The following is a 24,583-nucleotide window of genomic DNA, read 5'->3' as shown; positions in this document are numbered from 1 at the left end:
GTAGAGAAAGTGCAGAGAAAATGTTCCCTGGGTTTCAGCATCTAGATTTTAAAGAAAGATTGAGCAGATTAGGTATTTATTTTTTTGGAGCATAGAAGGTTGAGAGGGGATTTGATAAAGATATTTAATATTATGAGGTGGATAGATAGTGTTGATGTGGATAGGCTTTTTCCATTGAGAGTAGGAGAGATTAAAACGAGAGGTCATGAATTAAGGGGCAAAAGTTTAGAAGTAACCTGAGGAGGAACCTCTTCACTCAGAGGGTGGTGGCTATGTGGAATGAGCTTCTGGGAGAAGTAGTGGGGGCAGGGTCAATTTTGTCATTTAAGGAAAAATTGGATAGGTATATGGATGGGAGGAGAATGGAGGGTTATGGGCAGCATGCAGGTAGGTGGGACTAGAGGAGAAGACTTAGTTCAGTGCGGACTAGAAGGGCCAAAATGGCCTGTTTCCGTGCTCTAATTGTTATATGATTATATGATTGTTACAGTCGTCCAAATGTAATTAGGCCTTAATCATCAGTTCATTTTGTAAGTAGTTCTGCATTCCTCAGTTTAACAAGTTTATCAAGATAGCCTGGCAAGGCCAGCACTGATACCAATACTCCGAGGAAACAATACAGCATCTACAGGCTTTGGCTTTTCCTACAAAGATCAAAATGCAAACATTCATATCATAACTATCTATAAAAAAAATTAAAATAATAGTCCACGAAAGGTGAGGCAGTGACTTTGGTTCATTGATTATTCAGGAATCTGATGGCAGCGGGGAAGAAGTTATCCTTGTGCCGTTGAGTGCTCATCTTTAGGCTCCTGTTCCTTTTTCCAAATCGTAGCAGTGAAGAGGGCATGGCCTGGGTGGTGAGGGTCTTTGAGGACAGAAGACGCTTTTTTAAGACACTGCCTCATGTACGTGTCCTCAATGGAGTGAAGTCGCAGGCCAAGCTAACAATCCTCTGGGGTTTATATTAGTTCGGAGATTTGTTGCCTCCATACCAGGCAGTGATGCTACCAGTCAGAATGCTCTCCACGGTACATCGGTAGAAGTTTACAAGTCTTCGATGACATACCGAATCTCTTCAGGCACCTCACAAAAATAGCCGCTGCCGATCTTCCTTTGTGATTGCATTAACATGGAGTGTCCAGGACAGATCCTCAGAGATGTTGACACTCAGGAATTTGAAGTTCTTGACTGAGCTCTCGATGAGGATGGGTCACATTCCCCTGACTTCCTTCTGAAGACCACAATCAACTCCTTGGTCTTGCTGATGTTGAGCACAAGGTTGTTGTCATTACACCATTCAATGAGCTGATTTATCACCCTCCTGTACACTTCCTCGTTGCCATTTGTGATTCTGCCGACAACTGTTGCAATTGGGGGAAAAAGCCCAATGGCATTTTAATTAAAAAAAAATTTCGACATACATTTCGGCCCATGAGCTCATGCCGGCCAATCTCACCCAATTAATCTGCAACCCCTGGTATGTTTTGAACAATGGTAGGAAACCAGAGCACCCGGGTAAAGCTCACACAGACATGGGGAGGACATACCATCTCCTTGTAGGCAGCGCAGGTTTCAAACCCTGGGCCCAATTGCTGATGCTGCAACAGTGTTGGGCTAACCGTGTCGCTCCAGTATCAATGTATGAACATTGACCTTTCCAGTTTCAGGCAGAATGAAAATAAAGAAATGCTGGAGGAGCTCAGCCGGTCTCACAGAATCCATAGGAGGTAAAGATATATAACTGATATTTTGGGCCTGAGCCCTTCTTCAAGGTATGAGGGCTCTCTTGCTTTCAATCTACTTCTGTTCTTTCCTCGCCCCTCCCATGTTGTCTCCTTTCCTACAGATTCCTCCCAGGGTCCACTCATTCTCATCCACCTCCCTTCTGGTACCTACATTTCACCAGCAGGATTTCCTCTACCCAATTCTGGCCCCTTTTGTCCTTCACCTCTCCCCTAATAGGCTCCATTATAATACCATTATCACATTCTTAGTCTTTATTTCTTCTTTTAACCCTCTCTAGTTTTACCTTGGATAATTCCTCTTTCTCCACCTGACCTCCACCCCCTCCTTTTTTCTCTTCTCTCTTCCCCCCCCCCCCTTGTCTTGCACCTGCCAATCAACTGCAGCTGCCTCTAACCTCTCCCTTCCTGGTTCACCAATCCCCTTCTGGCCCATCTAGTCCCTGCCACCCTGTCCTCATTCTACTGGGTAGCCCCACTGCTCACTTTCAGTATTGACGAAGGATTCCGATCCTTCCATTCTTTCACTCCATCTGATGCTACTCGATCCGCTGAGTTCCTGCAGCAGTTTGTTTTTTTCTGCTCCAGTTACAGCAATGCGACCTCAACCCCTCCTGCCTGGAAGCCACAGCTGTGCCACACACAATCATTCTGTGGGAAAACCCAGATGGGGTTGTGCATCTTATAACAGATTGTGCACTCGAGACTGATTTTACTGCTTCGGTCAGGATGTTCAACATCACTGTACCTTTTATTAAAGGGAGCGGTGGGGGGGGGGAGAAAGAATAGAGAATTGATGAGGAATTGTTACTTCAAATCATACATGCAGTGATAAGTCCTAGATAATTTAAAGAACAAAACCCAATATTTCCTATTGGACTGCACACTCTCTTGCATTTCTTTCACTTTAATACTATACATTCAATGGTGATGATGTCCTCCCCTCTGTTTCGGAGATATCAAAGGCAGATTGACAGTTTTGCTGCCGAACACACCTTTCTCACCTGGCAAGCGAGACACTGAGCTTCCAGTTGCTAATTTTCTGCTCCATTCGGACCTTTATCTTTGGCTTCTTACACTGTTCAGTATATTTGCCTAGTAAAGATCTATCACATCTATGTCAGCTCACAGAGCAATGCCATCAGTTCATTCCCCCACATACCTTAGAAACCCATTTTCGCTCACATGCCCATGAACTCTATGCATGCTCCTCTAACTGGCCATAATTTACTATAACCAATCAGCCTGAATGTCTTTAGCATGTGGGAGCACCATATAAAAACCATACGGTCAGATTCAGACTTATTGTCAGAGTACATACACAACATCACATACGACCCTGAGATTCATTTTTCCTGTGGGTGAGGCAGAATGACCACTTATTGCTAGTGCAAAAAAAACTACTCAATGTTCACATATAAACAAAATGTAAACAAACTGACTGTGCAATAAAGAGAATGAGTTTGTTGTTGAGGAGTCTGATGGTGGAGGGTACCAGCTGTTCCTAAAATTGGTGGTGCGAGTCTTTCCTGGCGGTTGCAGCGAGAACGGAGCGTGTTCTGGATAGTGTAGATCCTTGATGATCGCTGCTGCTCTCTGATGACAGCGTTTTCTGTAGATGTTCTCGATGGTGGGAAGGTTTTGCCTGTGGTGTCCTGGGCTGCGTCTACTACCTTTTGCAGGGCTTTATGCTCGGAATATTGGTGTCCCCATACCAGACTATGATGCAGCTGGTCAGCACACATCTGTAGAAATTTGCCAGGGTTTCCGACGTCGTGCCAAACCTTGGTCACAGTAGTGGGCAGTGGTGAAGGTTGGATTCAAACACAGGTTGCTGGAAATACAAGGATGAACTGCTTTCAATGTTAGCTCAGTATTTCCCTCTCCACAGAGGCTGCCTCATTTACTGGATATCTCCAACTTTCCTTTTTTTCAGATTTCGAGAAACCCCAGCATTTTGTATACCACAGTTCTAGCATCCTTTTCTTCCCTCTTCTCTAACATTATTTATCTCCCTATTTACATTGACTCCAGCAAATCAGCTTCAAGTAACAAGCCTTCAGCATATTCTCTCAGCCAGTATCTGTGTCATTTAATCTCTCTTACTCTCTTTCACAGACTTTTCTCTCCTTTCTTTCCCCTTCTCTACAACATAAAACTGGCTGAATTTCAAATATTTCTGGGTTCTGATGAAAAGATATCGACAAGAAATGTCAACTCTGCTTCTCTCCTCACCAATGTTCTCTGACCTGAGTATTACCAGCATTTCAAAAATCAGAATCAAAATTTATTGTCATGAACAAGTCATGCAACAGCGTCACAGTGTAAACATATATAACCATCTTACAACATTACTATAAAAAATAAAAATAATACTGCACAAAAAGTAAGGCAGGGTCTCTGATGGAATTAGTGGTTTTTAGACAGCAATGTTGGAAAAATGTGAAAAATTTAACATAAATTAACATAATTACTCACCTTGTGGTCATTTACACTGCACCCCTTAAGTTCCTGTGCGTGTTAGTCCCAGTCCTTTTACGTGGAGCAACGTGGCCTGAGTCATCAGCTGTGGTGTGATTTACACTGCAAGCTTCTCCCGAAAAGTAGTAGGGGTCCTGCTGGATAAATTGTGGTGCAGGAATTGCCTGCCCAGGTAACAGCAAATTTTGTTGATTGTGCCGTTCCATACCTAATTACATACCTAAAAACCCTAATTTTGTGCCGCTGAGTGCTCATCTTTAGGCTCCTGTACCTTTTTCCTGATGGTAGCAGAGTGAAGAGAGAATGGCCTGGGTGGTGGGGGCCTTTGAGGATAGAGGCTGCTTTTTTAAGACACCATCTCATGAAATCTGCTCTCTGTGATGTTACAGGCTCGGTTAACAACCTTCTGGAGCTTATTCTTGTCTGTTTTTTTCTCTATTTATTTCCAAATACATGCATTTTTTTTTTACCAAACAAAGAAAAGCTGGAAGGACTCAACAGGTCAGGCAGCATCCATGGAGAGAAATGGAGAGTACATGTTTCAGACAAGGACCCTTTTACAAGTCTTGGTGAGGCATTTTAAGAAGTCAAGTTGGGGTAGGACATGTAAAGAATGTTGGTCAACATGGGGGCCTTGGGGTTCAAGTTCATTATTCCTTTCAAAGTGGAAACACAGATGGATTGGGTAGTGACGAAGGCATGTGGTATGGTTGCCTTTATGGGTTTGGACACAATTTAAAAATTGGCATGTTATGGTGTAAATTTACAAAACACTGGTTAGATTGCACGGAATATTGTGGTTTTGAGTGAAATTCTGGCTTCCACACTATCGAAAGAATGTGGTTGCATTGGAGTGATTGCAGAGAAGATTCACTGCAATGTGACCCTGGATTGGAGGACTTTGGAGACAGGATAGACTGGGTTTGTGGACATGCGAATGAAGGGCGCCAAAGAGTTTCCTGATGGAGATATATAAATAGGGTTGATAGTCAGAGACCTTTCCCCATGTTAGTGGTAACAAAGACAAGAAGACATAGATTTAAGATAAGAGGAAGCAGTTTTGAAGGGGATTTAAGGGAATTTTTTTTTACAAATTTCTACAGATGTACCGTGGAGAGCATTCTGTCCGGCTGCATCACTATCTGGTACGGAGGTGCCAATGCACAGCACAAGAAAAAAACTACAGAGCGTGGTGAACTCAGCCAGTGCTATCACGAGCATCAGTCTCCACTCCATCGAGGACATCGACAAGAGGTGATGTCTTAAGAAAACAGCCTCTATCCTCAAGGACATTCATCAGCCAGAGCATGCTCACTTCATATTGCTACCATCGGGATGGAGGTACAGGAACCTGAAGACGAAAACGCAGTGGCACAAGGACAGCTTCTTCCCCTCTGTCATCAGATTCCTGAATGGATAATAACCACAGACACAAAGTTTCTCTTCTTTTTGGACTGCTTTATTTATTTTTAAATGTAATTTTATAGCAATATTTGTGCTGTGACGCTGCTGTATAACAATGAATTTAGCGACTTGTTCATGACAATAAATTCTGAATTGCAAGTTAAAATCTGGAACTTGCTGCTAGAAGAGGTTTAAGAGATAAATTGTACGTACACTTAAGTGGTCAAGGCATAAAAGAACATGAAGTCAAAGCAAGTAAATGAGATTAGTGTCGATTAACAAGGTCCATGTTGTCGTGAAGGGCCTGAGGGGCCATTTGCATACTGTATAACTATGATTATACACGGTGTCTTTGGCCAAGATCTGTCTCCAGCAAATCTGTCTATGTTGACCCTGCTCCTGTAGCTCTCCCTCTCCCCGACATCAGAAAGTCTGCCTGCCTTTAATCATTCTCTACCATTGCATCTGTGCCTGTCTCTCCTTCCCACATCTACATGTCCCTCTTCTATACACAAATTTATGCCCGTTCATCATCTGCCACACAACTGTACAGCTATGCTTATTTATCACTCATGCACACCTGTATGCCCGTGCCTGACTCCACATCTCTCTCCTCCCACACCTGTGCTCGTCTCTGTATCTCTCCCCAATATACTTGCACAGCTGTACCTGTCAGTCCTTATCACTCCCTCTTCCCATGACCCAAAATACATTCAAGTTAACTATCAGCAAATGCACCAGTTGGAAACAATGGTCCATCTTCACCAAATGCAATAATGACCGACAGATGCACACTGGCGGCAGATGTAACACATTCCTGTGTTGCTGCATTCCAACCACATGCAACAATAGCTTCTCCCCCTGCCCCACCCCCTCCCCAGGACTCAACAGGTGTGCAGGGCCCGTGGCAGATGACAGGCAGGTGCACAGACCGCTCCTGGTTCGCTGGAGGCTCAGCCTTCCCTCAGGCAACACCTGCCGCAGCAGACTCCGACCGGTCAGTTCCAAAGAGCAATCTGATACTGTCTCAGTGACTGTCAGCCTCACCCATGCTACACAAACTTCCTTAAACATTCACTCCATGTTTAACGAGTAACACTGTTAAACTGCTTTGTAGATTATTTGTTTTAAGATGATTGGGGGGGGGGGGGGGTTATATTTCACAATAATAATAAACTCTCGTGAATCCAGATCTGTCGTGCCACTGTGAGATTTTAATGAGAATCACCACCCCCCCCCCCCACCAAACAGTATGATGTCCTCATTATAAATTACCTATTCTAGCACGATGGAATGTGTGCAGTTCAAATGAAGGATCCACAGGCCAAATGTTGCTACTGAGAATGTTTGCTTTTGCCAAATTGAAGTGGGGGTGGGGGGAGTAGAATCCATATTTCCATTTCTAAGATAAGCCAGTTAAAGCACTTTAGAATTAAAAAGAATGGGAAATGGAAGATCCGCAAGATTGAAACGGTACACATGCAGAACTATGTGCTGGGTCCTTCTAGCATATTTCACAGGCAGGTTCAAAACTGTATTCTGTTATTTCACTGCCGTATTTGGTCTGTATGATGGATGTACAGCACTCACTGTTCATCTGTCCTCACTCTAACAGCAAGGATCCTCTGGAGGCAAGGACTCCACATGTCATATTGAGCCGTGTATGCTATAGTGATTGCCCCATCACACAATATGCAAAAATATAAACCAGGAGTCAAAGCTCCAGCTGCTTTACCACAGAAACTGCACTAATTACTGCAGGCTCAGAAGAACCTATTGTGGTACCAGCTACTCTGGTTTGAATCCACCACTATCTGTAAGGAGATTGGACGTTCTCCCCATGTCTACGTGTGGGTTTCCTATGGATGCTCCAGGTTCCTCGCACGTTCCAAAGATGTACCAGGGTAGTGGTTCATTGGACAAATGGGTGTGCTTGGGCAATGTGGGCTCGTAGGTAAGAAGGACCTGTTACCATGATGAATATCTAAATTTAAAATGTGCCACACGTCTTGTAAGTTCTGGATCATAAACCAATTTTTGCAATTACACCTTAAAACAACCTGTTTACATCTTTCAGTGCCTCGATGAAGAGCTCAAGCCCGAAACATTGGTTATGTATCTTATCTTTGCTATGTAAAGTACATTCTTTGACCTACTGAGTTTCTCCAGTATTGCTTTTACTTTCATCACGGTGACTGCAAGAGTTTGTGTTTTACTCTCGTTTTCACATCTTTCAGTTGACCTTTTTTCTCCCTTCTGAATGTCTGTGTCAAATTGAGCCAGCAGTTGCATCCACTTTGCCTTTCCTCATTCTAGGACAGTACAAATTTACCCACACAGGAAGCCATTTGTGAATCAAGTGGAGTGACAACTACCATCCCACCTCATCCTCATCTTGATTCTTGGTCTGAAACCCTGCAGGTTCATCCAAAGGCTTTTCAAATGGGACAAGGTATTTCTGCCTCCGTCACTTCTGACCAGTGAGTTTCCAGACACATCATCTGGCTAGAAAAGAATCCTCCTCAGAGGCTTCAACCTTAAACCCATTACCTTTCCACTGAGGGAAGCAGGGCCTTCCATTATTCCATACTAAGATATACAAAACCCCAAAATATAATTGTTTTGATCAAGATTTATTACCAGGATTGGATATTTAGTGGGAAGATCTAATTTGAAGCCAGTAAGATTATTTTGGGATCCTGCTTGGGCAAGAAGATATCTTGGATTGCCCAGGCTGAAACAGAACAACAATCCCACAGGAAGCAGCTCCCACATTTTCAACATTCCAATACCAGCACTTTACCTAATGATTAGCAATGACAGCTGAAGCATTGCTTCTTGACTCAAACCCTACTAACTGCAAAGGCACTTTGAAAGTGTGCTGAATGAGTGCTTGTGAAGAAATGACTGATTTGCAAAGTATCAAGGCATTTTGCAATGTTCTTGTGCTGCCTGTTATATCGACAGTGAATCTCGCATCATGGCAGAAGAGATTTCCTCCTTTTCATACATCGTTGCCAAATCATAACACAGAACAAGCAGGAGATTCTTTCTTCCCCTCGAGCTGTGCCATTTATTTGAAAGAGAAAATCAAATGGTCCCATTACCTTCATCCGTTCAAATAACCTGGCAAATCTATTTCAAGTAAAAACACACAGAAATACTGAGGAGCTCAGCCAGTCTCACCGAGGATCCACAGGCTGTCACCAGTTTGTTGTCTTGCACCTCAGGTGGGGTTCAATGAGTTCCAATGTGTACAGTTTGTTTTACATCACACTAGACTCCAACATTGCTGTGCTACACACCCCACCTCTTTTGTTCCAGCAAACTGGCTTGCTGTGTAAAAGGAATCACTGACACTGTTTTTCTTCTGTTCTGTGTGGATAAACAAGCCGGCTTCCCGAGACGGGTTGCCAATGTGGCAATTACGTGGGTTTTCAGTGTATAAAGAGTGAGAGGGACATAGAGCTGGAGGAACGGCATCATGGAGGAAAGAGGAGTGGTCAGTTTAATGGAAAATGGAGAAGTCGATGTTAATGCCATTCAGTTGGAGAGTGCCCAGATAGAAGATGAGGCATTGTTCCTCCAATTTGTGGGTGCTCTCCGTCTGGCAGTGAATGAGACTATGGACAGACATGTCAGCAGGGGAATGGGATGGAAATTTAAAATGGGTGGCCACTGGGAGATCCACACTATTGTGGTGGACAGTGTCATGATAATGAATATGCATGAGATGTATGCAGATAGAAGTTGAGCTATTAACCTGACCAGAGGTCAGAGGGCATGCGCGCGATGTATGCAGGCGCGGAATGGTGGAAGCAGAGAAATAAATACATGCTGATGTTCAACGGGTAAATCATGTGTTGATGGTGCTATCAATTTCGGGCCACAAATGTGACAGACAGAGCCAATCTATTTCCAGCAAAGGACTACAATCTCACTGGCAAAGAACATAAAACAGACCCTTCAGCCCATAATGTCATCCCAGCCTAAATAAAACACAGAAATGCTGGAGGAACTCAAGAGGTCTCCCAACATCCATAGGAAGTAAAGATATTTAACCAGCGTTTTGGTCTTAACCCCTTCCTTAAGATATGTTTCATTCCGACCTAAGTAAACCTACCCCACAACAATCTAGTCCTTCCATAACCCTCTGTTTTTATTACATTTAAATGTCCCTATTGTACCAGCCTCCACCACCACCCAAGCAATGCACTCCAGGCACCTACCTACTCATTTCTGTGTAAAAAATCATACCCCTGAAATTTCCACTAAACTTTCCTCCATGCCCTTTAAACAGATGTTCTCTGGTACTTGGAACCCTGGGGAAAAAAATGATGGTGGTTCACCCTATCCCCTCCATGCCCCTCATAAACCTATATCAAGTCTCCTTTCATCCTTTGTTGTACCAAAGAGAAAAGCTCTAATCTGTCAACCTTGCTACATAAGACACGTTTACATTTCAGGCAACTTTATGACAAATCTCCTCTGCATCCTCTCTAAAGCTTCTACTTCCTTCCTGTAATGAGGCAATCAGAACTGAACGCAATCATAGGCATATCTAGGGTGTGGCAGGTGGGGCACAGAACCAAGGCACCACTGTCCTTTCCTTACCCACCCAGTATCCAAGCCCCTAGCCCAATATGGGCCGCTTTGGGGCTGTTCCAGCATGGAAGCGGCACCTGGCGGTAGCTCAATGCGGGAGCAATGGCAAAATGTCTGATTTCTCTACCCATAATCCCCCACACAGCTGGAACCACAAAGCAGTACAAACTCCCAACAGTTCGAATCCCAACAGCACTGGATTCAAACCCCGGTCCCAAATGCTACGCCAACCATGCCACCCCTTACACCAACCATGCTGCCCCAAAAGGTAAAATACTACACAAATTCAAAAAGATGATGCAACAATGCCCAAAATCAAGAATGTTCACAAGTTGCTTAGTGAATATGCATACAATCTCAACATTCAATTCATCAAATGAATGTAATAAGCTAGGAGGATAATAATATTTTTTCTTCTGTTTACATTTCTCCTTTATTTTCCCTTTCCTGGGAGTGGTAAGGCATGTTGGAACAGGAATCAAAGGCCAGTAATTGAAAAGCAAAGAAATGCACATGATTCAAAACTGAAATTAAAACAGAAAATGCTTCATCCACCTGTAACATCAACTCTGATGCACTCTCCACTCATGTTGCCTGACCTGCTGAGTATTTCTCAAAATTTTGGTTTTATTGAAAGTCAGTACTCACTCCATAGTGGAGTGGATTTTTGGCAATGAACAAAAGGTTTTCAAAGACTGCTATGAATTTGGATTGTTACATGACACACTGGTAGATATAAAAATAAAGTAGTTCAATAGATTGTATATATCTCTAAAAGCTTTCAAACGTTATCAATGAGCATGAGTAAGATGTTAGGTGGCTAGAGAGTGGCTGATGTTGTGCTATTATTTGAAGGATAAGCCGGGGAACGATAGGCCAGTGAGCATGACATCAGTTGTGGATAAGGTACTGGAGGAGATTCTGAGAAACAGGATCCACTTGCACTTGGAAACCCATGGATAAAGTAGGGACATGTGAAATTATGTCTCACAAACTTGAGCTTTTTTGAAGAGGTGACCAAAAAGATTAGGAAGGCAGGGCAGTAGACGCTGACTATAAAGAGTTTAGCAAGTCTTGGCATGGTAGGCTGGTCCACAAGGTCAGATTTTATGGGATCCAAGATGAGTTGGCAAATGAGTACAGAAATGGCAATGGTAAGGTGGTAGTGGAACATTGCTACTCAGATTGGAGGCCTGTGACAAGTGGTGTGCTGCAGGGCACTGGGTTCACTGCTGTTTGCTATCTGGATTAACCACGTAGTTGGCATGGTTAGTAAGTTTGCTGACAGCATCAAAATTGGTGGAAGACAGTGAAGAAAATTATCTCAAAATTTAACAGGATCTAGATGAACTCAGAAAGTGAGCTAAGAAATGGCAGATGAATTGAACCTGGACAAGGACTTGCACAGTGAATGCTAGTGTCCTAGGAAGTGTTGTACAACTAAGAGACTTGAGGACATAGGTACATCAAGCCATGAAAGTGGTGACGTAGTAGATCAGTGGTTTTCAAAACTTTTTCTTTCCACTTACATACCATCTTAAGTAATCCCTATGTCATTAGTAAGGGATTACTTAAGGTGGGATGTGAGTGGGGAAAAAAGATTGAGAACCACTGCTCTAGACCCAATTGTTACTGAAATATTTTGCTTGAGAAAAATTGTCATTGGTCCATTTCCTTTGGAGTTTGAAACCGTGCACATAAATAAGTCAATTCGGTACAATTAAAACAGTGATTTAAAATTTTTTCTTTCCACTCACATATCACCTTAACTAATCCCTTAAAAATCACAGAGCACTTATGGCATAGGGAATACTTAAAGTGGTATGTGAGTGGAAAGAAAAAGTTTGAAAACCACTGCAGCAGACAGAGTGGTGAAGAAGACATATGGCATGCTTGTCTTCATCACTCAGAGCATTGAGTGTAGGAGCAAGGATATCATGTTATAGCTGTACAAGACATTGCTGAGTAAAAATACAGAAATGCTGGAGGAACTCAGCCAGTCTTGCAGCATCCATAGTGGGTAAAGATATATAATTGACATTTTGGGCTTGAGCCCCTCCTCATGGTATCCCATATCTTGAGAAAGGGCTCAGGCCTGAAACGTCGGTAATGTATCTTTACCTCTGGATGCTGCGAGACTGAGTTCCTCCAGCATTTCTGAATCCTGGAACAATTTTACTATAATCTTAGCATCAGCAGACTTTCATGTTTCACTCAAGACATTGCTGAGACAAGCCTTGGGAGTACTGTGTAGTTTTATCACCCAGCTATATATCGTCAAGATGGAAGCTGGAAAGGATGCAGAAAAGATTCACGAGGATGTTTCTGGGACTATAGGCACTTAAATTATTAGGAGAGGCTGGGATTTTTCTCCCTGGAGCGTAGGAGGTGAAGGAGGGAATTTATAGTGGTTTATAAAAACATGAAGAGAACAGAAAACATAAATAGTCATAGCCCCCTCCCCACCCCATCAAGAGTATGTGAATCGAAAGAAAAGCATTTAATACACGCGGATAGGAAAGGTTTAAAGGAATCTGGACAGACCACAGGGAAATGAAGTGCACTTGAATTTTGTCTGAATGGAGATGGAAATGACCATGCGGGTGCGCTGCCATAATTGCACAAATGAATTTTGTACTGAATTCCCCTGCTAATGGAAGGATAGCAACTGTCAATATTATTCAAGCCAAATATTTTAAAAACTCGTATTAATTTTTATTGAGCATGAAAGCATGTAATCAGATTCAGCAAATCATTAAACTGAATTCTGGAACAATTTTTTTATATCATGAATAACACCTGTAGTTTATTAGAAGAGTCCAGTGAAACTGTAGCTTTGTTTGATCTCAAGTTAACTTTTATAACTGGAATATTAAGTATAGAGACAGATTTATTCGGTGGAATGATATCAGACCTTGTATGCTAAATCTAGGACAGACAAAATGAAAATGATCAGGGATGAGCAGCAGACAATATGCATCACATACCTGTATCTGAGCGAGATGGTCAGCTGACTTGCCACGGATACATACAACTTGAGCCAAATAAGCATTCAGGTCTTCCAGACAAAATGTGCTCACCTGAAACAAACAATGAAAAGCCTATCAAGCAATGGTACCAACTCTAGACTATTTCCAATCTACCTCAAGGTTATATTGATTGCAATCATACTGTTTGCACTTTCCTAAAGGTCCCATGAATTTCATTTTCTGCAGACTATCCAGCAGACCTAGCATCAAGTTATGATTTCCACCACCTCTTGTGGCTTCCCTTAACATGTCAGTCATGAAATAATCATCTATTTACCAACTCCACCCCAAATCATTTGAACATTTTTAGTTTTTATTTGTGCCATACTGAAGTCATATTAAAATGGCCCATATTCATGTTTATCTGACTCCCTCTCTGTCTTTCACCACTTTGTAAAGCCTCAACCTCCTTTGCCCTAATCATCCATACTCCCTCTGCCACACCCATTTTTTCTTGAATCACCATTATCTTTTTTTAAATTTCATCTGCTTCTCTCCTCTTCTAGTATTTCAGCTTTTATTTGTTTCCTCCGACCTGCAGCTCCCCAGACATAACTTTTGCTATTCACTAGCCTTTACCACCCACATTCAGACAGCCTTTCATTTTGTTCCCTTCACCGTTCTCTTCCCACCCCAAACCACCTATCTCTTCACTATTCCCCATTGTGAGGAAAGGCCATAAATCCAAAATATTTCCATTTTCTTTCTGCTTGTCCTGCCGAATACTTCCAACGTTGTCTTCTTATTTACAAAGCCAACTGATCTCTTGTGCTTCATTCTTCCTCAACAGCTTTCTCTTCGTCTCATGAACATTTCACTGTGAACTTCTGGGAAGGAGACTGAAATATGACTTTCTTCTCATAAAAATAGGCAGGGATGAGGATGACAAATTGTATTAGGCCTCAAAAGCCTCTCCTTCCAAGGATACCCACCCCCTCCCCCTTAAAAATACATAATTGCTCTCAAGGATATTTAAAAAGGGTGAGAAAACAGTGAACTCCAGAATGGTTAGCCTAACATCAGTAGCAAGGATGATGTCAGAATCTATTCTAAAAAATATAATAGGATAAAAATATCAACAGGATTATACAAACTGATTTATGAAGTGAACAGCGTTTGACAAACCTAGTAGAATATTTTGAGGCTATAACTGGCCGAGTAGATAAGGGGGAACAGGTGGGTGTGTGACATATTGGAATTTCAAAAAGCCTTAGAAATGTTCTCAGACAGGTTGGTGCGCTAAAATTCAGACGTCTAAGATCTTGGGTAACTGGTATGGACTGAAAATTGGTTGATAGGAGACAGAGTTGGATCTATTTTCTCATGTTCAGGCGATGATGAGTGGATTACCACTGAGATCAGTTCTTGGACCCCAGCTATTCATGTTACGTACATTAATAGGGTTTGGGCGAGGGAGTTGAAAGTAATACCTTGCTGTGTTACAACACTGGGTGGGATTGTGAGGGCTGGGCAAGATGTAAAGCAGCTTCAAGGTAATTCAGTTATTTTGAGTGGCCAAATAATGGCAGATAAAGAAATGTGTTATCCACTTTGATAGTTTAAAAAAAGGGCAGGGAGAGTATTGTTTAAATGGAGCATTTAAACATTGATGTTAAAGGAATCTTGCTGATTGTACAGCAGGCCTGCACCTGCAGCAGTTAAGGCAAGTATGGTATATTGGTCCCCACTGCAAGAGTTATGAATACAGATCCAAGGATGTCTTATTACTGAGGCCATGTATGGAGTAGAGCAAGGCCTTAACATTACAGGACACCCTTGATGTTGTGATGACTAGATATTCTCACTAAAAGTATTAAACCTTTCCTACCTTATAACACCCTATTTTTATTTCATCCATGTGTCCAAGAGTCTCTTAAATGCCCCTAATGTTTCAGCCTCCACCACCATCCCTGGCAAGGAACAGCTCTCTGTGTAAAACAAAAACTTATCCCTGATGTCCCCCCTAAACTTTCCTCCCTTCATTTTGTACAGATGTCCCCTGATGCTTTTTATTCCTGTCCTGGGAAAAAGGCGCTGGCTGTCCACCTTATCTGTGCCTCTCAGAATCTAAATGGCCTCTTTTCAGTCTCCTCTCATCTATCTTTGCAACCTTTCCAATCCTGTTAAATCTCGTCTGCACCCTCTCCATTGCTTCCACATCCTTCCTATAATGAGGTGATCAGATCTGAACACAATACTCTAAGTGTGGACTTACCAGAGATTTTATTCCACTGAGGAGTGTAACAAATATTTCCCAGACTGGTAGCACAAGGAGAAATTGGGTTGATTGGATCTGTGCTTCTGAGTTCAGAAGAATGAAAGGAGATCTGATTGAAATGTACAAACTTCTTACAGGGCTTAACAGATTGCATCATGGGATGCTTCCCATGATTGGGGGTGTCTGGAAACATGGGTCACAGGCCTCAGGATACAGGGTAAGATATTTAGATGAGGAGAAATGTCTTCACTTAAAGGGTGCTGAACCTGTGGAATGCGGTGGCCAAGTCACCATAAATTTAATGAGGAGGAAGATCTTTTTTTTTAGACACGAAAATCACCAAGGGGACTGGGAGCGTGCTGCAGTAGATGATCAGCCTTGGTGAATAGCGGAGCAGCACAAAGAAATTTGATGTTGATGTTGAGGAACTTTGGGGGACATCCGATGCGCTCTAGTATTTGCCAAAGCCCTTTCCTGCTCAAGGTGTCGAAGGCTTTGGTGAGGTCAACAAAGGTGATGTAGAGTCCTTTGTTTTGTTCTCTGCACTTTTCTTGGAGCTGTCTGAGGGCAAAGACCATGTCAGTGGTTCCTCTGTTTGCGCGAAAGCCGCACTGTGATTCTGGGAGAAAATTCTCGGCGACACTAGGTATTATTCTGTTTAGTAGAATCCTAGCGAAGATTTTGCCTGCAATGGAGAGCAACGTGATTCCCCTGTAGTTTGAGCAGTCTGATTTTTCGCCTTTGTTTTTGTGCAGGGTGATGATGGTGGCATCACGAAGATCCTGAGGCAGTTTACCTTGGTCCCAACAAAGCTTGAAAAACTCATGCAGTTTGGCATGCAGAGTTTTGCCGCCAGCCTTCCAGACTTCTGGGGGGATTCCATCCATACCTGCTGCTTTGCCACTTTTCAGTTGTTCGATTGCCTTATATGTCTCATCCAGGGTGGGAACCTCATCCAGCTCTAGCCTTAGGGGCTGTTGAGGGAGCTGGAGCAGGGCGGAATCTTGGACTGATTATCCAACTGCACGAAAACCAACAAGGTCGGGTCAGATACAGCAATGAGCTCTCTGAACCCTTCTCCATTAACAATGGCGTGAAGCAAGGCTGTGTTCTCGCACCAACCCTCTTTTCAATCTTCTTCAGCATGATGCTGAACCAAGCCATGAAAGACCCCAACAATGAAGACGCTGTTTACATCCGGTACCGCACGGATGGCAGTCTCTTCAATCTGAGGCGCCTGCAAGCTCACACCAAGACACAAGAGAAACTTGTCCGTGAACTACTCTTTGCAGATGATGCCGCTTTAGTTGCCCATTCAGAGCCAGCTCTTCAGCGCTTGACATCCTGCTTTGCGGAAACTGCCAAAATGTTTGGCCTGGAAGTCAGCCTGAAGAAAACTGAGGTCCTCCATCAGCCAGCTCCCCACCATGACTACCAGCCCCCCCACATCTCCATCGGGCACACAAAACTCAAAACGGTCAACCAGTTTACCTATCTCGGCTGCACCATTTCATCAGATGCAAGGATCGACAATGAGATAGACAACAGACTCGCCAAGGCAAATAGCGCCTTTGGAAGACTACACAAAAGAGTCTGGAAAAACAACCAACTGAAATACCTCACAAAGATAAGCGTATACAGAGCTGTTGTCATACCCACACTCCTGTTCGGCTCCGAATCATGGGTCCTCTACCGGCACCACCTACGGCTCCTAGAACGCTTCCACCAGCGTTGTCTCCGCTCCATCCTCAACATCCATTGGAGCGCTCACACCCCTAACGTCGAGGTACTCGAGATGGCAGAGGTCGACAGCATCGAGTCCACGCTGCTGAAGATCCAGCTGCGCTGGATGGGTCACGTCTCCAGAATGGCGGACCATCGCCTTCCCAAGATCGTATTATATGGCGAGCTCTCCACTGGCCACCGTGACAGAGGTGCACCAAAGAAAAGGTACAAGGACTGCCTAAAGAAATCTCTTGGTGCCTGCCACATTGACCACCGCCAGTGGGCTGATAACGCCTCAAACCGTGCATCTTGGCGCCTCACAGTTTGGCGGGCAGCAGCCTCCTTTGAAGAAGACCGCAGAGCCCACCTCACTGACAAAAGGCAAAGGAGGAAAAACCCAACACCCAACCCCAACCAACCAATTTTCCCTTGCAACCGCTGCAATCGTGTCTGCCTGTCCCGCATTGGACTGGTCAGCCACAAACGAGCCTGCAGCTGACGTGGACTTTTTTACCCCCTCCATAAATCTTCGTCCGCGAAGCCAAGCCAAAGAAGACAAAGAAATTTATGGCCTGGGTTTTTTTCTCCGACCTGGACAAACTAGATAGCATGGGGGCATTGCTGGTAGCACAGCCATACAGATTCTAGTACTGTCTCTGCTGAGATTGGATAATCTCCCTGTGAATACAAGGGTTTCCCATTTGCTTCCCTTTCCTCTCCAAGGTGAAAACATTCAGTTCCAACAAAGGTCTTCAACTGATCTCAGTTTTTCTTTCAAAAGTTACTGACCTGCTGAGTGTTTCCAGCATTTTCTGGTTGTTAGATTTAATAGGTGTAACGTGGCAAAAGTAGATGGCGTAATGGGATTTAAGCGTTTATTCTGAAAACCAGCACTGACTTGATTGATCAATGTCATATGGAAATTAATACAATGATGTGAGAATTACTGCCAATATAAAGAAGCATTGTTCGCAACCCCCCCCCCCCCAACCATCTCACCCCTTCTCCCATCTGTGTCTCCTTTCCTCTAGATCTCTCTCTGCATTTTGAGAGCTACCCTCCTCCCTCAGTCAATTCTCACCTTTCCTCACATGTCCTCCTATCCATGTCCAACTATGGCCTCTTGTCTGTTGGCCTGTGCTCCTCCCCACTCCCTTCTTTCTTCCTCCCCCCAGCCTTTTCGTTTAGGTCCCTGCTGCTTTTTGCATATACCTTGAAGAAAGGCTCAGGCTCGAAATACATGGTTGTGAATCTTTACACCATATGGATGCTGGATGGCCTTCTGAGTTCCTTCAGCATTTTTATGTTTTATACCAAAGTTCTTTAGTCTGGTTTAATTTGAAACAGTTCTTTTATTGCAGGTCAAAAATTTTAAGCATGTAGCGGCCAGCTACCTGGGAGGTGGCCCAACACATAAAATAGCGGTTGAACACAGCAATCGCACAAGGCCCGCACAGGCTCATAGCCTTTCTCCTCGGCCAACTGCCCACGGGGCAGGAACACCGACCAATTAGTGACTAAAATGCCGCTGACATCATTTCTGCTGACAATGACAGGAAAATCGGGCCCAGTGGCAGGAAACTGGGCCTATATAAGCAGGGGCAGAGAGTGCAGTAAATCAGTCTTGTCTATAATCACACAGAGTGTGTGTCATCCTTCCACTCTCTGCTGTAGCCACTCGCTACATTGGTAACCCCAACTGGTCCAAATGCCATTTGGACCCGAAGATGACTGACCAGTCAATTCTACATGCAGTTTCCTTGAAACTGCCAACATTCTGGACAGCACAGCCACTGGTGTGGTTCAAGCAGGCTGAAGCCCATTTCCAGCTCTGACAGATCTCCGCTGACGCCACAAAGTTCCACTACGTGGTGAGCTCGCTCGACCAGGACACAGTAGTACGAGTTGTCGACTTTCTACGGCACCCTCCAGGACCAGGCAAATATGAGGCCCTTAAAGAGCTTTTAACCCAAACCTTTCAGCCTCTTACAGCACGAGCACGCTGCCCTTCAGTTGCACATGGATGACCTGAAAGACAGGGGCCCAACCATTCTCATGAGTGATATGCTGACCTTGGCCTTGCTGCTTTTTGAGCAGTTTTTTTCTGGAACAGCTGCCCAAAGATATCCGAATGCTGCTTGCCGACGAGGACCTTAGTGACCCAGGAAAACTTCCTCTTGGATGGACGTGCTCTGGAGAGCATAAAGGGATGGCAACTCCCTGGTGGAACAGATCACCAGGCCACGTACACAGAAAACGCCAAGGCTGCAAAAACTGTCAGAAAGGCAAGTTGACTCCTCAACTGATCATTACTGCTTCTACCATCAGAGATGGGGTATGGAGGCCTGCTGATGCAGTTTACCCCCCACCATGCATTTCAGGGAAACGCTGAGGTCAACTATCATTAGTGGCTACGGCGGTTGGCCAACGAGACAACCTCCTCCACATCTGGGACTTCCCCTTGGGACAGCAGTTCCTAGTCAATATTGGTGCTGAGGTTAGCGTCCTTCCCTGCCCCCTTTGGCCAACAACACACATAACAGGAAACTAGGCCCGGCTTAAGGGCGGCAAATGGTAGCAGCATAAGGACCTTAGGCACCCGCACCATCCCACTCTGCTTTGGCAACAGCCGTTTCACATGGACTTTTACATTGGCAGCGATGTCACAACCACTCCTGGGGGCAGACTTCCTCCAAGCCCACTGCCTGCTAGTGGACCTTAAAGGGCAGCCTTTGGTGCATGTCATGACTTTCCAGACTTTCTCGGTGGGTGAGGTCAGACTACCAGCCCCCCATCTCGACTCTAACACAGTGTACAAAAACAAGTTCCCATGCACCCTGGCTGAATTCCCTTGGCCAAACCCAAGCATGGGGTACGGGACCTCCACTCCACGCCAGGGCACGCCGCCTTCCTCCCAAGAAATTCAACCTCACAAAGGAGGAATTCAAAAAATGGAGGAACTAGGAATAGTGCAGAGGTCTGACAGTCCCTGGGCTTCCCCCTACTCACGGTACCAAAGGCAGCAGGAGGGTGGAGGCCAAGCAGAGACTACCGCCACCTCAACAAAGCCACCACACCAGACAAATATCCTGTACCAAATATATAGGATTTCACTACAAATCTACAAGGAGTGCAAATATTTTCCAAGGTCGACCTTATCCGGAGCTATCATCAAATACCAGTCAACATCGATGACATCCCTAACACTGCGAACATCACTCCCTTTGGGCTGTTCGAATTTCTAAGGATGCCCTTCTGGCTCAAGAATATAGCTCACACCTTCCAGAGACTCATGTACGCGGTAGGCCGGGACCTCAGGTTTGCGTACATTTACCTGGTCGATATCCTGATAGCCAGCTGCAATTGCAAAGAGCATGCAGCCCACCTAAAACAACTATGCACTCACTTGAGTGACTTTAGCCTTACAATCAACCCAGCCAAATGCAAGTTCGGGCTAGAAACAATTGACTTCCTGGGCCATAGAATCAACAGGTGATACCTCTGCCCGAAAAAGTAGAGGCTGTCAGGCATTTCACCAAACCCCACACAGTGAAGGGCCTCCAGGAATTTGCCAGTATGATCAATTTTTACTACCGATTCATACCGGCAGCAGCCCGCATCATGTGCCCCCTAGACACACTCGTGGCAGGTAACCTGGGACAAGGAAGCATCAGAGACATTCCAAAGAGCAAAAGACACACTTTCCAACACTACATTCTGGAGTTCCCTAGGACAGATGTCTCAACCACCCTCACAGTAGATGCCTCCGAAACGACGGTCAGCAGCATGCTTGAACAGTTGATCGAAGGACATTGGTAGCTCCTGCTGTTTTTTTAAGCAGACACCTCCAGCCACTTGAACTCAAATACAGCGCCTTTGATCGCGAACTCTTGCCACTATACTGGTGGTCCGACACTTCAGATACTTTTTGGAGGGGATGCAATTCAAGGTCTCCACAGATCACAAACCACTAACCTTCGCCTTCAACAAAGTATCAGACTCATGGTCAGCCAGGCAACAAAAACACCCATCCTACATATCCGAATTTACTTCGGACATCGAACACATCGCCAGGAAAACCAATGTAGTGGCTGACGCACTATCATGACCGGCCATTCAGGCCGTCCAGACCCTGTCCCAGAGGATACACTATGTGGCCCTGGCCAAAGCCCGAGATTCTCACTTACAAGACAGTGGACTCAGAGCTCAAGCTAGAGGATGTCACCATTGGCCCAGGCAACCAGATGTTCCTATGTGATGTGTCCACTGGCAAGCCCCGCCCCAGCATACCGGCATCCTGGAGATGGAAAGTCTTCGAAGTGGTGCGTAACCTGGTGCACTCGGCCATCAGAACCACCATCAAGAATGTAGCTAGCAGGTTCGTCTGGCATTGCCTCCATAAGCATATCAGTCAATAGGTCAAGATCTGCACACCCTGTCAGGCGTCAAAGGTGCAAACGTACACCAAAGCACCTCCCCAAACCTTCGAACCAATACGGTGATGGTTCAGCCATGTCCACATTGACATTGTAGGGCAACTGCCAGTCCCCCAAGGGGCAAGGTACCTTTTAACCACTCCACAAGGTGGCCAAAACCGGTTCCACTGGCAGAAAGAACTACCAAGTCCTGTGCCAGAGCATTGATCAATAACCAGGTGGCAAGGTTTGGGTTGCCAGAGCATATGACTTCTAATAGGGGTGCAATAATTCATCTCGGGCTCTGGGCGGCACTGGCCAACCTTCTGGGAACCTAACTCCATCACACAATGGAAAAGCACCCACAGGCCAACAGGTTGGTAGAGTGGCTCCACAGACAACTGAAGGTAGCTCTGATGGCTCAGCTCAAGGGACTGCATTGGACAGATGAGCTACTGTGGGTCCTCCTGGATATCCGCACAGCACTGAAGGAGGATTTCAATGCCTTAGTGGCGGAAATGGTGTACGGAGCACCGTTGGTCATACCAGGGGAGTTCTTGGCCGCTGCTAAGGACCCAGAAGAACCACCAGTAGCAACAATGGATAAACTAAGGGAGCAATTAGGCACCTTAGCCCCAGCACAGCCCTTGCCAAACGCCCAACCAAAGACATTAATCCCCAAGGACCTAAAGATATGTAAATATTTCTTTGTATGGTGGGGAGCGCACTCCCAACCATAACTACCAGCACCCCCACATCTCCATCGGGCACACAAAACTCAAAACGGTCAACCAGTTTACCTATCTCGGCTGCACCATTTCATCAGATGCAAGGATCGACAACGAGATAGATAACAGACTCGCCAAGGCAAATAGCGCCTTTGGAAGACTACACAAAAGAGTCTGGAAAAACAACCAACTGAAAAACCTCACAAAGATAAGCGTATACAGAGCCGTTGTCATACCCACACTCCTGTTCGGCTCCGAATCATGGGTCCTCTACCGGCATCACTTACGGCTCCTAAAACGCTTCCACCAGCGTTGTCTCCGCTCCATCCTCAACATTCATTGGAGCGACTTCATCACCAACATTGAAGTACTCAAGATGACTGAGGCCGACAGCATCGAATCCACGCTGCTGAAGATCCAGCTGCGCTGGGTAGGTCACGTCTCCAGAATGGAGGACCATTGCCTTCCCAAAATTGTGTAATATGGCGAGCTCTCCACTGGCCACCGAGACAGAGGTGCACCAAAGAAGAGGTACAAGGACTGCCTAAAGAAATCTCTTGGTGCCTGCCACATTGACCACCGCCAGTGGGCTGATATCGCCTCAAACCGCGCATCTTGGCGCCTCACAGTTCAGCGGGCAGCAACCTCCTTTGAAGAAGTCCGCAGAGCCCACCTCACTGACAAAAGACAAAGGAGGAAAAACCCAACACCCAACCCCAACCAACCAATTTTCCCTTGCAACCGCTGCATCTATGTCTGCCTGTCCCGCATCAGACTTGTCAGTCACAAACGAGCCTGCAGCTGACGTGGACATTACCCCTCCATTAATCTTCGTCCGCGAAGCCAATCCAAAGAAAGGGGAGCGCACTGCTCCCCTCTGCAACGACCATACGAGTGGCCCTACCAAGTGACGAGACACAATGCATCCATATGCATGCTGGATATCAGTGATAAGGAAGAGACTTTCACTAAGCCAACACACACAGACACCAGCCAACTGGTCATTACACAGACCCTGCGATGCAGGGGCAGGCCGACAGAAGCAAAGGACAATGCTTGGATCACTGGTTCTGGGTGGGTGGTGTAGCGGGTAGCTATCCGGGAGGTGGCCCGACACACAAAATGGCGGTCAAATGCGGTGATTGCATAAGAGGTGCACAGGCTAATGGCTTTTCTCCTTGACTGACTGCCCGCATGGCGGGAACATCAACCAATCAGTGACCAAAATGCTGCTGACATCACTTCTGCTGACAACGGCAGGAAAACTTAGTCCATTGGCAGGAAACTGGGCCTATACAAGAGGGGCAGAGATGCAATAAACCTGTCTTGTATATAACCGCATCGAATGTGGGTCATTCTTCTACTTTCTTCTGTAGCCACTCACTACAAGCACTTATTTATTTGATAATATATTAGAAGTAGGGACAAAACTTGCCTTTTTTCTCATTCTGACCAGTATGTAAGACATAGATAAATACTGCACAACTCCAATTGGATTATCCAAAATCCTCAATTATCCAAAAAAATGTTAAAATTTTGGATAAGTGAGGACATCAGAAACGAATTAGAAATCCTCATTTATCCAAAATATTTTCGAAGCCAAACTGACCTCACAGGTTGAAAAAAATTTACTCGACATGAAATTAGAACGACGATTGTCTTCGTTTCAGGCACGTCCCTCCCCTCTCTTTTTATTTCTTCTTTACTTTCCCCTATTGACTTTTCTCTCCATCTTTCCCTCTCAAATTGCGTGCCACTGTCTCCCAGCCGCAAGCTGTCGGAAGAATCCCTTGTCCCGGCGTCGTCAAGGAGAGCGGCCTCCCAGTCAAAACTGGGACCTCAGGAGGGGGACCTTGGGCTCAGTGACATTCCTTTCCCTCCTAGCCTCTTCCCTCCCTCCCTCGGCACACTGGACACTGACTCCAAATCCTCCCTTCGGCCTACGTGTGTGTGTGTGTGTGTGTGTGTGTGTGTGTGTGTGTGTGTGTGTGTGTGTGTGTGTGTGTGTGTGTGTGTGTGTGTGTGTGTGTGTGTGCGCGCGCACGCACGTGCAGTAGGCCTAGAGGAGGATTCAGCGTCAGGAGCTCCAGTGACCAGGGAGACAGAAGACCCCTAACTTCCCAGTGAGTGTTCCACCAACCCAGGAAGCCTCCCTGTGGATAAGTGGCGGTGATCGGCAGTGTCAGTTGGGTGGTCTTCGTGATTGGCGGCCGTGTTTGGTTCGTCTCGGTTA

At 45.2% G+C, this 24,583-nt stretch overlaps 1 protein-coding gene across 13 annotated transcripts in view; it reads right to left on the bottom strand.

Annotated features, from left to right (window-relative positions):
* The window catches only part of fam120b (family with sequence similarity 120 member B), a 160,139-nt gene that overhangs the window by 109,083 nt on the left and 26,473 nt on the right, over positions 1 to 24,583 (bottom strand). For 12 of the 13 annotated variants that reach the window (XR_011355551.1, XR_011355550.1, XR_011355552.1 and 9 more), the window contains exon 6: positions 13,223 to 13,315. Coding sequence is in view for 9 of the 13 variants with exons in the window: in XM_069930812.1 (XP_069786913.1) it covers positions 13,223 to 13,315 (93 nt within the window). In the remaining 4 variants the exon portion in view is untranslated. Of the gene's footprint in view, positions 1 to 3,492; positions 3,580 to 4,223; positions 4,391 to 13,222; positions 13,316 to 24,583 lie in introns of those variants that run through there. The other variant, XM_069930815.1, reaches the window with a different exon arrangement.

Source organism: Narcine bancroftii, chromosome 4 (assembly GCF_036971445.1).
Source record: "Narcine bancroftii isolate sNarBan1 chromosome 4, sNarBan1.hap1, whole genome shotgun sequence".
In the NCBI taxonomy this organism is placed as follows: Eukaryota; Metazoa; Chordata; class Chondrichthyes; order Torpediniformes; family Narcinidae; genus Narcine; species Narcine bancroftii.
Note: the sequence above shows the minus strand (reverse complement) of the source record. Positions and strands in the feature narration are given on the sequence as shown.